This window comes from Malaclemys terrapin, chromosome 5 (genome assembly GCF_027887155.1).
Source record: "Malaclemys terrapin pileata isolate rMalTer1 chromosome 5, rMalTer1.hap1, whole genome shotgun sequence".
NCBI classification, from domain to species: domain Eukaryota; kingdom Metazoa; phylum Chordata; order Testudines; family Emydidae; genus Malaclemys; species Malaclemys terrapin.
In genome coordinates, this window is record NC_071509.1 from 113603370 (window position 1) to 113618843 (window position 15474).

The following is a 15474-nucleotide window of genomic DNA, read 5'->3' on the forward strand; positions in this document are numbered from 1 at the left end:
AGTTTTAGTTACCTATCGGAATCTAAGTCAGTGAACACACGTCCGCTGAATACACCCAAACTCTTCTAAAGTTTTTCACATCACCATTTTTCCTCTCACAGGAGTGGACAATTCCTGGTTGATTAGCACAGTTAACTCACTACTATACTTTTAGTTCAAGCCCAAAGATTCAATGAATATATTTTTATTTAAGTGCTCAAATCAATCACTTTCTTGTTGAGTGGACAGATTCCTTTGAAGTGGGAAGTCAAAAATAAATAAAAACTATCCCACAAGATTAGAGTCTCAAAATAGAAACTATTAGGCTGCTCAATTAAGTTATTTTGCATGCAATTTTAATATGAATTTAGTGCTTATGAGGGCAAAAACAATAACTAGAGAGGCTAATCCTGGACATCCAGGGTAGGAACAGCCCGCATAGTAGCTATACAGTAACTCCTTGCTTAACGTTGTAGTTACGTTCCTGAAAAATGCTACTTTAAGTGAAACGATGTTAAGCAAATTCAATTTCCCCATAAGAATTAATGTAAATGGGGGGAGGGAGGGTTAGGCTCCAGGGAATTTTTTTTCATCAGACAAAGGCTATTATATACATATACAGTACAAGTTTTAAATAATTTGAAACAAACAATTTAATACAGTGAAACCCCGCTATAACGCGATGACTGGGCTCCAAAAAATTCGATCGCGCTAAATGCGGGGTCTCGGTATAGCGAGGTTTACCATTTCAAGCCGGTCAGTTTCTCTTGGGCAGAAAAGGACTTGCCTTTGTGAACTGCCCATAACAGTAACTGAAAGGGTGCAGCTCCAGCAGCGGGCCTCTCAGCCATGCAGCGAGAGAGGGAAACACTTGGGGAGAGCAGGGGAGACGTGCAAGGGGCAGAGGAAGAGCAAGGAGCAGCCAGGGGGAGGGGGGAGAGACTGGCTCTTCTCGCCAAAAGGAGAAGCAGGGGTGGGGGGGCGGGTAGAGGCAGTGGGGAAGGCACATTCTATTTTTTGTTTTGTTTGTTTTTTTCTTTTTTGCGCTGTCTGTGTGTGTGTGGTGGGGGGGGGGTGAGTTTGTGCCTGAGTTACTGATGCTGGTAGGGGTGTCCTGCATTTCAGCAAGGGCAGCGTGGTTAGATTTGTAGAGCCCTCAGTGTTACTTGGACAGCGAGGCTAATAGAGGCTGTCAAGCTGGCGATTTGGCCCTGAGCCTCTCAATGTTTGGGGCGATTTGGTGCAACACTTCAGGGCCAATGGCAGATTAAGGTTTCCTGGGACCAAGCAAGTGCCCTCCCCCGCCTCTTCCACCTGCTAGCCGGCCCCCCATTGTGCCCCGTCTGCCTGCAGCCCTCGCCCATGGTTCCATCCCTTTCTGCTCCTTCCCTGGGGTGCCACTCAGAGTCCCCCCCATTCCACACACCCCCACTACAGCTCAACCCGTTTGCTACTTTATGTCCTCCCCACCCCCCACTGCGGCCCCAAGACCAGAGACACCCTGTCCCCCCGTCACAGCCTGAGGCCGCAGTGGGGAGTGAGTGCCCTCCCCCGCCCCCCAAGCTGTGAGGCTGCCTCCAGGGGCCACAGTGAGGGCGGGGGGTTCCAGTGCTGGGGCTTCCCCCGCCACCCCTGCGCTTCTGCCTGAGATGGGTTGGAGCGCTGGGGGCTTCCCCTGCCCCCTCCCCACCTTCTGCTGGGGACACCGTCAGGGAGGCACAGGGGGCCCCCAGTTGACCACTGCCCCTGGGCACTTCGGCAGCGCTCTGGCCGCTTTTTTTGTTTTTTCCCTTTTTTACGCTTCGGCGGTGCTCCGGCGCCCCCCCCCCTTTTTTTTTTTGCTTGGGGCAGCCAGAGCCACCTTATGACCGCATTACATCCGAATTCGCATTATCATGGGGTGCGTTATAGTACAGGGAAACCCCAGTATACTCACCAATGATGACTGTGAACCTTGGTTGAGGCAGGGGCGTAGTGGGGTCAGGGCGTGGGGGCTTGCCTCACTCCACCTGCCTGGCGCTCCTGCTTGGGAGTGGGAATGGGGACTTGCCCACTCCCCAGCTAGAACGCTGGGCAGCAGATTGGGGCAAGCCCCTGTGCCCCGACCCTGCTCCTTAACAGGAGCGCCAGGCAGGTGGGCTGAGAGGAGCGAGCCAAACAACCTTGTAACAGAACATTGCACGACTTTAAACAAGTATGTTCTCTAATAGATCAGCAACCTAATAATGGAACAGTGTTAACCTGGACGTCATTAAGTGAGGAGTTACTGTACAAGTTTCTTCACAATGACCTACCAATGATCCCAATAGATCAATACCAGTGGCAAGAATGACATTCAGACTTCTTGCACAGTCTAATCCAGGGGTAGGCAACCTATGGCACGCATGCCAAAAGGCGGCACCTGAGCAGATTCAGTGGCACTCACACTGCCCGGGTCCTGGCCACTGGTCCAGGGCGCTCTGCATTTTAATTTGATTTCAAATGAAGCTTCTTAAACATTTTAAAAACCTTATTTACTTTACATACAATAGTTTAGTTATATAATATAGACAGAGAGAAACCTTCTAAAAACGTTAAAATGTATTACTGTTATGCAAAACCTTAAATTAGAGTGAATAAATGAAGACTTGGCACACCACTTCTGAAAGGTTGGCGACCCCTGGTCTAATCGCTTTCCTCTCTGCCAGCAAGAATGCCAACTATGTACCCCACCAGGAACTGCCCTACCAGCAAAACTAAAGCACCTTATCTTCAGTCTCGGGATAGCTAGCACACATTCATATGCGCACTCCCTCCCCCCATCCTGGTGGAAACACCACAGCATTTTTAGTTGTGAAGGCAAGCCCATATAGTGTAATTAAGCCCATTGTAATGTCACTGCAAGTGTGGTGGTGTACCAATCCCCCCTAGATGCGTGCTAGTTTGTGCAGCGTACCCACAAGCTTAGAGACAACACACAGGTGCCAAGCACTAGGCTCTTCAATCTCTGGTCCTTAGTTGTTTCCCTTGAACATTCATGCTTCAAGTAATAGGATTCTTTTTATTAATGCTGCCAAATACTACAAGGTGCAAATACTCTAGTCACAGTGACTTTAGCTTATAATAAACAATAAGCCAACAGATCCAGCCACGCAGGACAGTCCAGAATAGGTTACAAGGGTAACTAAACCTATGAGGACCCCTTAGGCTGCTACGGACATGGCTAGTGTTTTGTTGGCACAAGACCACTTCTCTGTCCAGCTTTCAGGCCCATTTCTCAAGCGATCTGTTGCCCAGCCTCCCCTCTGAAGCCAGTTCCCGGACTGCGTCCTCTAGGCTTACTACTCTTGCTCACATGAAGCCACTAGCTCTCAATCTCATCCTCTGATTTAGGCTGTCCCTTCTATACTCTGGGAAAGAAGGATCCATCTATTTACTGGCTGTCATATGGGGGTGGTAACATTGCATAGTAGTGATCTGGCAGATTCCTTACAAACACTTTGTCCTCAGCCACACAGGCCAGTTAAGATACACATGCTCATTGTTTAGCCATGCCACAGTAAGAACAGGAGTTAATTGTGATTTAGCTAATGTAGACATGGCTTAAGTTAAGTACTAGAAGAGATTTTATTTGTGGTTCGACAACTCAAAATTAACAAAAAGTGAGTGTTCTTGTATACTAGTGGTAAGAGACAACTTTCCATCACTATAGCACATGCATCTAACAAGGTTTTTAGAAGACATATACTAACACTTCACTGTTTTAGTGACATTTCCTTCTCATATCAGAGGAGCTTTTCATACCTAAAAACAGATTTTAGAAACTTACTAAGTCAGATTTGCAGCTTTTCTGCATCCAGACTGTAGGCACTGAAGAGTACGACATGTATTTGGCAATGTTTCTTCCCCTTTTGCTTTCATGAACTCTGGAGGTTCACGCTTTCTTCTTTGCATCTAACATTATGGATGTGATAACAAATGAACGCCTGTTTCTTTAGAGCCAGAGCCTGCATGGTACTGAGAGCCTGCAACAAGCAATTCTAATCAACATTTTCTCTGGAGCAGGACTGAAAAAGAAAAGATGAACACAACACCAATAGGATGACATCTTACTTTTAAACCTCCTTAAAATGAAAGTTGCAGTCTCCAGTTTTTAAAAGTTGCATTAAATTCGCTTGTCTATACATAGCCTCTAGTTATAGGGGGAAATAAGAGATTGTCATAAATAACCAGATCAACTAAAGCTATGAAGAATCAAAAGTGGAGCAATGAGCAAAACTGCAATGAGAGATTTTTTTTTTTATAACAGTGAGTCACGTACACACATTTATAGCTCAGTCCAAAGCCAGAACGGTGTCACTGACTGCTTTCTATTCCTCCACAGCCAGTAAGGATTTTTAACAACTGGTCAGTTGTGGAAGTTCATTTCTAAGTAAGAGTCACCCTGATTGCACCAGCTTATGGAAATGAAAGCAGCAGTGGAAAACCACTATGTGCTGAATGCCCTCACTAATGCCTGGAGAAGGTTAATACACAAGTGAAAAATTCGTCTTTTAAAAAAGTGTGCTGTATATGCATAGGACCTTCATAAGGCCCCAGTCAGCATCATTCTAATTGTCACAGCTACTACAGTAGTCCTTTGAAACAGGGGCAAACCAGAGGTACTCAGGTAACTTCTGTTCTCTCTCACCCATTCCTCTTCCCAAATGCCCAGTGTACTTTGTTTAATAAACAAGAAACTTGAACCCCATGTGGTTCCTCTCTGTTTCAAAGGACCTATCCCAGACATCACAAACTGATGCTCCATGAGGCATCACAGCTGATCAGAGCCAGGCCAGCTGGTAGGAATGCTTGAAATCGTAAGGTTCACTTGTTCATGCTGAGGCTCTCTCTTTTCTCCCCTCCATGTATGAGCTAGATAACCACATTTGGAAATTTTGATTTTTATTTTTTTTTTTTTAAAAACACTATCTGATCTAAGGGCCCCACTTCATTGGTACAGTCTGGATAGGAGTGAAGTACCAACTTAGGTACCAAGTTTTGTGTGGCTCCAAAGGTGATTTTTTAATGTATGGTATTTAATAAGCAAATTTGCTTAACCCCAAACTTCATCTTAAAAAACAAAAAGTGTGGAATTTCAGTGCTGGTGAAAGAGTACCCTTGAAAGTATCTTGGTGAACGAAGTCCTCGATTTACCTATACACTGCCTAATATGCCATCATTTTGTGGGGGTGGGGAGAGCGGAAAGGGATGGGTAAAGAAAAGAGATCACTTAAAAAATAAAAGAGTAATCGGAGTAGTTTTGTCTAGGGCCCATACAGGTCTTGATCTCAGACAATTGATTCCAGCTCCCCCATCTCTCATCATCATATCTTGCACTAAGACCCACAACATAGCCATTAGAAATTTAATTCCTGAATTAGGCTGGTTTCAAATTGGTGACTATCCAGTTTCCCAGTAAGTGCCAACGTTGACACCTTCAAGAATGAAGCTTGCTTTCTTGAAAGATAAGTTTGATAACCCAAGTCCTGAGCTATTTGAAGCTTAGCCAGCCAACATCTTCTACTCTGGATATAGAAGCACCAAACACCCACCCCAAAATCCCATACTGTTTACAGGCTCCCACAAACACTCCATAATCAAGTGCCCTATCCTGTTCTTGAAGGGACAGCTCCCAATGACCAAAATTGTTAGTCTGTATAATCAATTTTTGTCTTAAGTCTTCTCTCAACTTTGATTTACTCATCTTGAGGTGTAAGCTCCTCAAGGCAGAAACTGTCTTGTGCATCTGTACAGCACCTAGCACAATCTGGGCTCCAAATGCAATTGGAAATTTTGAACATCATTGTAACTACTTCCCACATTAGAATTCCTTCCGGTGGAACTTCTAGCAAATTCCATATGCATTGTCCATAGTGGACCATATCCAAGCCTTTTTCAAATGTTGCTGAGAATATTCTTCAGTCTATTTAATAATTCCAGCTGCTAATCAAAAAAACGGTTTGGACATTAAAAGAATTCTTATTTTCTGCTAAGCATGTATGCACACACATGCGAGAGAGAGGGGAAAAGGTGGAAATAGAGTTGGAGGAATTCTAGACCATACAATATAAAGCCTAATCCCTAGGAAAGAGATGCATTTAATAGCATAGTAGGAATTTAAAAAATACAAAGGTTTTTATGAAGGTTTTGCTTCAAGAATGCTACTTGAAACTAATCTTGCTCAAAGGGCAAAAAACAAACAGCTACCTACTTTTTCCTGTCTTCAACACCCATGCTATGCACCAACAAAGAGAAACCACTAAGAGAACTCTCAACCTCACGGGACTCATATTCACCAGGTGTTATTGTGGTTTTCATATTATTGAGTGTGCGCGCATCACTTTTGCTGCAGCTACCTAAACGTATCTCTTTGCTCTTTCGCCTACCCACCTATCTGATAAGGAGTGTACTGTTATAACGGCTTCTATTCTACAGCGCTGGAGGTACAGAAGAGCTTATAGCTTGTTTTTCTGCAAGAAGTAAATGAAAGATCAGTTACCAAGGTTGGGGGGGAGGGGGGGAGAACCACAGGAGGAGAAAGTAGCCTACCCCTAGTAAAATTGAACGCAAAATTGACTTTTATCTCTGTCAAGAACAGTATCAATATCAGCGCATTAATTTTTCTTTTTCGATGTGTAGTACACATCTTGCACTTTACTAGAGAGTTTAGTTTCTGATTAAAGTCCAGCCAAAGAATCAAGTATGCATAGAGAAAAATTTTAGTGTTTTAAACATCAGCCTTTTGAGTCATTTTTCCATTGTTGTGAAATTTTCAGTAATCTTGACAACAGTGTTTTCCACCCAGCATTTTTTCTAAGCATGATTAGTGACAGTATTGTTATTCCTCTCCCAAATCAAATTAATCTTGACAATTACTCCTGAAAACTTAACTACAAACATCACTAGCACTCCCCTGGCTCTTGCATACAGGACTGTATATGTTGCACATAGAGATCCAGAGGAAAAAAGTGCAAAGTTGAATGCCTGGACACAATTTGCCCACCCCAAACAGCAAGCCTGAGGCAGGAGTGGCCCCACTGGCCTGACTGGTCCCTCCCCCACATATAGAAGTCAAATTACACCTATAGTTGAATGACCCAACCCTGCTGACAAACAGTGCACAGCTTTACGCATGTACCCAATTCCATTAAGATCAGCGGAATTATTCACATGCATAGAGTTAAGCATATGGAGCATTGGCAGCATCAGGGCCCGAGCTTGCCACAGGACTCTCTGTTGCTTTTTACAGATCCAGACTAACACGGCTACCCATCTGATACTTGGCCTGAGCTTGTATCCCTGTCCTCTGAAGGAAGAGCTGGTTTTACACTTTTGCGTCTAATATCCTGAAATAAAATTGTTTTAATTAGAAAGGGCCACCACAGCTAATATCCATTCAGTTTAATGAGCATTTACTGGATTATTTGAACATAAGCAAGTCAGACTGTTCAGATAGTGTGAAAAATACCAGTACCCTGAGGTGATTTCAAATTCTGTCTAATACCTCCAGGCAACAGTTGCGGTAAACGAGTAGTTGCTTTGTTATGCAAATGAAGAATCTCAGGTATACCACAAGGCTACTTCACACACAAATGGTCAGACTGACACCACTGATGAGAGCTTGGGTCTCTTAAACAGACTTATCTAAACTGTTTTTCAATCTTGCTATCTGCAAGGAAACAGAGGGAAGTTGAATGGGTGACAGTTAGAAGCCCAACAAAGGTAGAGAGCAGAAGTGACGAGGTGGGTAAGTAACTGCTTACCACATAGGTTGTGGTTAATAGCAAAGTAAGCGAGTATAATCTTCTGGATGTAGTATTTTGATCACACACACTAAAAGACAGCTGTCAAGTATAAAAACAAAAGATGATAGTTCATTTAAACAAACAAAAAAAAATTAACTCAAGTATGTAGCCTTGTGGTTAAGTCTGGAGATTTCAGTTTATGGTCAACATTAGTATATTACAAGAACACTATTTTACAGGAATTGTGGTGCTGCTTTAACATGCTCCCTTAGACATTAGGCTGGGAGAATTACAATTAAATGATTCTGCTTTCTATCCCCCACAATATCAACTCAAATATTTCTACAATAGAAGGAAGCTGATCAATTTAGTCTGAAATATCAATTATTCTACTTTCTGCAGAGGCGTACCAGTAGTGTGCAAGTAAATAACTGATGTCCCACTGTTACGCATTTAAGAACAAAACATTTTGAGATTTTAAATTCTCTAGTCATTTTTATAGGGCAACATTAAGAAGTTGGATTTTTTTTGCTTCTAAAACCACTCGCACTCATGTATTGTTTCTTGGAGGTAGAGGAAGTAGCACAGGGTCTTATTAAATCCCTGATCTTCAAGGAGACATAGGTCTGAGCATTAAAGACTGCATCCTTTTTGTTAGCAAGTCAGAACTGCAATTTAATCGGTCAAGAATTTTTATTTTACATATCTTTCAGCAGAAGCCAGTATAGAAAGGCCACATGGGATATAGTTTGAATACTTCAAAAATTAAGTTATAGGGTAGAGAAGTTGTCAGCTAAACACTTTCGCATCTTACTAGCTCTTTGTTACTAGAAAAAAAAATGCAATGCATACAATGAATAAAATGTATGAAATTGTTTTCCACTGAAATTATGATTCTACAACAGGAGACACAAACAACTTCTGGTTTTCCAAGGCAATTCTGCTAATGTGATTTCCTCAACTAGAATTAAATTTATAAAAAATTCCCACTAATTTACAAAAACAAGTGGGAATTTAGTATACAGCTGTTAATCAAGCACACTTCTACACCAACCAGAGAATATTACTCATCTTGACAGTAAATCAGGGCTAATGGCCACCACATGGTAGAGCACAAACACAAAAGTTGCTCTCAGCTACATCTTACATAGTTATCTTAAGAAGTGAGGTTCTTATCCACGAAAGCTTATGCTCCCAATACTTCTGTTAGTCTTAAAGGTGCCACAGGACCCTCTTTTGCTTTTTACAGATTCAGACTAACACGGCTATCCCTCTGATACATAGTTATCTTAGTTCATCCACATGCTATATCTTCAACTATGGTTATTTTTCCTAGTGACAGTCAATCTCACAGACCTGACAACTTCACACATAGCAGCCTGTGTTAGGAATAAATATCAGCTAAGAACGAGTAGATGAGGAAAAACATTTGTCAGCTCTTTTTGAATGTCATGTACAGATTAGCAATTCCAGTAGTCCTACCCCCAATCCTCTATTTTCCCTCCTAAACAGGAGAGACTAAAGACTAAAGTTCTTCCTGTCACTGTAAAGGTAGCATTTACACCATTCCATCACAATTTATTCCATAAAGTCACATTAAAAGGTATCTTTTTTCAGCCTTATTCAAACACAAAACTTGATACTTCAGTCATTAGATTTGCAGCTTTTCCTCCACCAACCCAATCAAAATCCTCAGAAAGTTTATACACCAAATGAAAGGAGCATACAGAATAGCAATGCATTGTTCAGCTTAGTTGTATTTAACATAAATAATATCAAAAGTGTAATATACTGAACAGAAAGCAATTTGTCTCTCCAAAGACTATTTGTATAACAGGTAACTCACTGTTCTAGGGATGGGTGGAGACAGAGATCCATTAGACATGTAGGGGTCATTGTTCATATTTGGCATCATGATATACCCAGAATAACCAGAGTATGATGGGCCTTTGCTGTATAAACCACCATCCGGATGTTTTCCTGGGAAAGAAAATAAGTGGAAGCTAAATTAACAGCCCCTAAATTTTTTTCTGGTACATTAGAGGCATTTTACAGTAAGAAATACACAATATCTTTTAAAAAATATTTGGGGGGGCTGGAAGGGTGCATATTGCTAGGGACCTCCATTTTATTTTTATTGCATTTCTGACAGCAGTTACTCCCTTAAATGGCTTATTAAACAGGCATTTGTTAGGAATTGCACTTAAGATATGGGAAGACTTCAGCACAGCCAGTCTATTTTATAAGTCTATTCAAACACAAACAGAGATTGGACTAGGATGATTTGCATAAGAGCTTGGAAGAATAGACACACACGTAATGCACTACATTAGATTCTAAAGCTACTTGGTGGTCTTTGGTTTTGGCCCCCATAATTTTTAGAAACCGTAAGAGAAACACCATTTCTAGGCTATGTTGGTGCATTTTCATTGCATGAACAACAAGCAATGCTACAGACATCAAATACCAGCAATGGAGATAAAATTTATAAAGCAGTAATTCTTTCATTTTTGCTAGCATCTATTGGAACTGTACTGCATATGGACTTCTCCCATCAGTTACACAGCTGGTTGCAGGAAAGTGCAGTATTATGGTTAGACAGAGCCACTTCCTTCACTAACTGACATACTGCATGTATGAACAATTCTTTCTGGTCATGCTAATTGAAAGTGATTAAGGAGAATAGGAATACAGGCTGGTGTACAAGGATACCCTACTGCTTATTGGGGCCTATTCAAAACAAAGAGGGTTCCACTTCTAATTTGTTTAATATCTAATTTAAATAATAAAAGGCTATTAAGAAGGACCAGGACTGAAGAAAAGCTGAAGCCCCAAACTTTATGTGGAACTCTCATTTTAATTCTAATGGAGATCATCCTCCTTACCAACTAACCCCATTATAATAATATACTGAAGATAATCCTACATTACTGTCCAGTTTTCTAAACTAAAAATGTACACTGTCAGTTTCACTCATCTTCCTTAATGACGTATTAGATTTCACTAATTTGCACATCAAAACGTTAGAATGTTGTTCCTGATTTTAAGGCTTTTTTTAAGTGACAGACTTGGGTTGGAAAGTGAGCATACAACTTCTTCATATACATAACTCAGTAGGATTGTCAGAAGGAGGGAAGAGAGAAGATTTATATATGAATTTCTGATATTCTAAAAATAGTTATTTCAGCAAAAAGATCTGTTTGGCCTACTTACTTCAATTGGCAAACAGCTGATATACCATTTAGTTACTGAAGTTAGATGAATAAACAGCAAATCTCTTTTTTGCTCAATTTTGAAAATGTTTGGATTTTTTCAATAAATACAGATCACATTTTATATACAAGTTAAACTGATTGCTTACTAAAAGGCAATTACATCTGTGTACACATTGAGAGGGACATAAAGTAACAATGTAGAGTAAAGAATAAGCACATCTCACCTTCTTCAGAATGTTCTCTGCCTTTGTCATGATAGGATTCCTGAGCTTGGGCTTGCCTGGAAACCTAGCCACACAGAATCCACCATTAAAGAAGGTATTTTTATGCATATCTGTTCACTTTTGCTTAGCACTCGATCTTCCAAAAAAAAAAAAAAAAGTTAAGTGTCTAGGTCAGGAGAAGAAATTGTATATTTGTCCTACCTCATGCTAAAAAGGAAGTGTGCTAAAACATATAATGGTCATTTTTATTACAAATTTAATAACCATGTGCTTCTACAAAGCAGTTCTAGCACAAATAGTGCACTAAATTTACTAAAGGGGCTTATTTCTTAAGAATACTTTAAGCTTTAGGAACCAAAATAGTATTCCTAAATTGGTACCAAAGAATAATGAAAATTGAATGCCCCCACTGTATGGGCTTTTAAAAATTCCATCCTTGTTCTTAAGTTGTTTTCATATTAGTGAATTGCTACCAAAACAGTTTGTGCAAATCCTTTAAAGAGTTTACGATTAATGCTCTGACCTTTGATTTTACCAAAGAAATGTCATGGCTACTTTAGGCCTAATGCTATTATAGGATCCTGTGACTCATATGAACTTGCTTGTTCTGGGCTATGGAAACAGACATATGAAGGAGAGAGAAGGTCCTCCTGCATACACACTAAAAAGGTGTTTAGCACTCACTTAAAATGTGTCAGTGCAACACTGCATATTCCTTTATTTATTTTTTAAAAGGCTATTTTTACAACATGCAGTTTGGCTTGATCATGAGACAGGCTGGAACGGAGAAAAAAAGCCAGCTAAGCTTTTGGATAGTCCCTGAGTGGAAGTTGCAGTAGAAGCCAAGAACCAGCATGTCAACTCTGACTACAAGTGAAAGGTTGTTAGTTGGCAGTGTTAATCTACAGTCAAAAATAAGACTTCCGGAGTCAAAGCAAGGTAACTACTAATGTGTTCGTTGGCGGCTGATCTCAGTATCGCAACCCCAATTTCTGACTATATTAGCTTATTGTAAATGAACTCCCAATCAATATTATTACTCCCCCCCACACACACACACAGAAAAAATCCATGCCCATTCATTAGTTACTAAAAGTAGCACTATATTAACTCCACCCCTGCAGTCCATTAGTTGCTCATTCTAGTTTCTTAGGATCACTGCCAATTGAAATGCAGTGATTAGGGAGGAAAAAAAACTGGTTAATAAAATGTTTGAGATGTGAGCAAACTCAAATCTGAGTCTGCACAAATCTTGTCCAGCAATCTCAGATTGTTATCCAAATCCACCACTAAAAACTAAGCACCAAAAATTCATGTAGTGAATGCATCAGATCTCAGGCACCAGATGTTTCCCCCTTCTTCCCATGGTGAGAAGTTAGCCATCTACAAAAATCTGACTCCCCAATGCAATGAATTGCCCCAGATCCCTCTGTGTTTGAGGGTAAATCTCGGGTTTTTTCCCTAGGTCTGCCTCTTAAATGTTTTCACAGGCCAATGCATTTTAGTAACATAGAGGAGTGACCTTCTCCCCGCAAAAATTCCTATCAGATGCGGACAGATGATCTGCAACTTCTCCTCCCACCTTTTTTTTTTTTTTTTTTTTTTTTTAAAGAAAAAGGTAAAAGGTCTAGTTAGTTCCCTCCCACAAGCACCCACGTGTCTCTATTTACTCTACTCTGATAGCTTACTGTACTATCAAGGCGCTCGAGCCGAAGGAGCCCCTAAGCAAAGAACAAGCTTGATAATGCACAGCACATGGCTCCAAAAAGGGGGTTTTATCGCAAGACGGGCTGGAGCACACGAGACAGACCGGGAGAGCGCCGACGCGGTCGTGGTGACTCGATCAGCACGGGTCTCCCAGCAGTCTGAGCCCCAAGTTGGGGGCAGATCAAAGAGCCGCCGGCAGTGAATGAAGTACTGCTATTGCCCAGGCTCTGCACACATCTGCCCGGTTTGCAAAGAAGGTCTCAGTGTTCGCTCTCCCACCACCCCCCTTACACACTCCCAGGTGCCTGCCCTCCCATTCATGGGAAACTTGGCGTATTCGTTTACAAAGCGCTTTGGTCAAAACCGCGTCTCACTTGGCGGCTGACGATGTCCTGTTTTCCTTTGCACCCCCGCCGTTCCCTTCCTTTCCCCTGCATTTTTTAAGCCTTCACTAAAAATAGAGGTGCCAGGAGAGGTGCACACAGTGCTGCTTGTCTTGCATTTGACTGTATCGCCTTTAATTCATCCAGATCTATTAACCCGATCCAGGACCCTCGATATGTTTAACTGTAGAGCCAGAGAGGCCAGGCTGGAATCAAGGTGCTTCAGAGCCCTATCATCAGCAAAACCGTGAAGAGGCGTGTTGGTCTTCCCTGGCCTAAGCCCAGGAGTGAAGTCTCTAGAGCCGCCCCCTCCCCCGATCCCTTATCCGGGTGTCTCTGAACACTTGGCCTCACGAACTGCACAGCAGCTGGCTGGCCTCCCTCCGGCCCCCTTACCTCATGCCCGTTGCTGTTGGGGGTGATCTCTGACTCGTTAACGAGAGAGGACTTGATGTCGGCCAAGTCTCCTTCTTCCTCCGGGTGGCTGATCTCCGCGAAGATTTTCTCCTTCTGGGGATCGCCTTCGTCTTTGAAAGGGATCATTTCATCTGTGGCGCACAGCTCCGGATCCCCCCCACCGCCTCCTCCGGCTCCCGGCAGCTGAGGCATAATTGCTCTTTAATTCCTGCTCCGCCCGGGGAATAATAATAATAAAAAAGAATAATAAATAATAATATTATTATTAAGTCTTTACGAGCCGCTTGTCCTCACTAGTCTAAGCCTTTCCCCTCCTACCTCCCTTCCCGAAAGAGAGTGGAGGCCGGGCAGGTACAACCACCTGGGGGAAAGGAGGGTCTGTCTGTCTGACTTGTCGGTCTGTCTGCTGCTGTGCGCGGGGGGGGGAAAGGGGGGCGCATGCACTTTTCTCCTCCCCCCTCCCCCGGTTTCCGTTGTGTCTGCAAGAGGACAGAAGAGTTTGGAGAAGTTGGGGCCCTTCTGGGTCTGCTTTTATCTTCTCCGGGGCTTTTTTAAAAAGAGAGGCTCCCCCCCCCGGTTCCCATTCCCCCGCGAGCTATCGGGGGAAGAGACGATCCGGCGAGCTCCAGCTAGTGCAGCCAGAGGAGCGAGGCCGGTGCCTGGCAGAGCTGGAGCGTTCCCCGTAGCCCTGCCTCGCTGCCGCCCCGGCACTCTGGCTTTCCTTTCATGGGGGGAGGGAGGACTACAAAGTTCGCCTCTAGAGTTGAGTGGGGGTCCCCGCCTGCCAGCCGGGGAGGTGGGGAAGATGAAGGAGGCCCAGAAAGCGCTGCCACCGCTAACTCTCAATAACCACCACACGCGCAAAGCCAAACGCACCGAGATTCTTTGCTTTTGTCCTCTCTCGCCTGAGTTCCCCTCGGAGCGCCGCTCTCTCCCCTTCGCCGTGCCCGGGCTGCTTGAGACCCCCGAGGAAAAGCAAACCCCCAGGCGCGCGTGTTGAAACCCCGGGGCGCGCAGGCGGCGCGAGACAGGAAAAGTTCTCTTTCGAGGAGTCCCAGCGGCCCAAGGCTCCTCTGCATTCACAACCCCTAAAGGGTGCCAGCCCAGTCTCCGCGAGCCGCCTGCTGCAGGCCGGGGATGGAGCACCCCATGGAGGAGCGACACCCAGCAGCTGCGGCCCCCTTTGCCTCCCCAGGTGCAGCTGCTTCCTGGCTTTAGGGGCGCCACCAGCAATCCACGCGCGCGCTCCCAGGGCACCTTCTCCCTCCTCTCCTGGGCTGGCCGAGGGGAAGGTGGCGAGGCGCTGCTTGGAGCCTGGAGGACGAGTTCTCGTGGCCTGTACGTCTCTCGCTCTGTCTTTCGGGGCAGAAAGTGGAAAGGGATGGACCGAGCGCGCTCGCCGGAGCGAAGTGGGAGCCAGTCTCTGTAATGTAACTTTAACATCCCCTCCACCCACTCCCGCCCCCGCCCCGTCCACAGAGAGAAGGCGGGGGCGGGAGGGGAGAAGATGAAAGAGAAGCCGCCGCTCTGATTGACAGCGCATTGATAGATACTCGGGAGAGAGCCGGGAAATGGATCCGCGCAGCAGCCTGGCTTAGCTAGCTCGAGTGCGAGCGGCCAAGCAGCGGAGAGAGCTGCTGCAGCCTTTTCGTTAAATACAAAGAAGTCGCCTCGGCTGTCATAAGCTAGTAACGAGGAATCGGTAAAGCGAGCGATTCGTTCAGTTCTAGGGCAGAAAAGAGGGGAGAGGGTAGAAAGTAAACGATTTGGGGGGAGAGGGCAG

The 15474-nt window shown here is 43.9% G+C and overlaps 1 protein-coding gene across 6 annotated transcripts in view; it reads right to left on the reverse strand.

Annotated features, from left to right (window-relative positions):
• Positions 1-15102, reverse strand: part of LEF1 (lymphoid enhancer binding factor 1) — a 97868-nt gene extending 82766 nt beyond the window's left edge. For 4 of the 6 annotated variants that reach the window (XR_008445197.1, XM_054030815.1, XM_054030817.1 and 1 more), the window contains exons 1-4: positions 14568-15099; positions 13671-13899; positions 11185-11248; positions 9592-9725 (exon numbers count right to left, since the gene is read on the reverse strand). Coding sequence is in view for 5 of the 6 variants with exons in the window: in XM_054030815.1 (XP_053886790.1) it covers positions 9592-9725; positions 11185-11248; positions 13671-13883 (411 nt within the window). In the remaining variant the exon portion in view is untranslated. Of the gene's footprint in view, positions 1-9591; positions 9726-11184; positions 11249-13670; positions 13900-14567 lie in introns of all 6 variants that reach the window. The other 2 variants (XM_054030818.1, XM_054030819.1) reach the window with 1 other exon arrangement.
• Between the last annotated feature and the right edge of the window lie 372 nt (positions 15103-15474).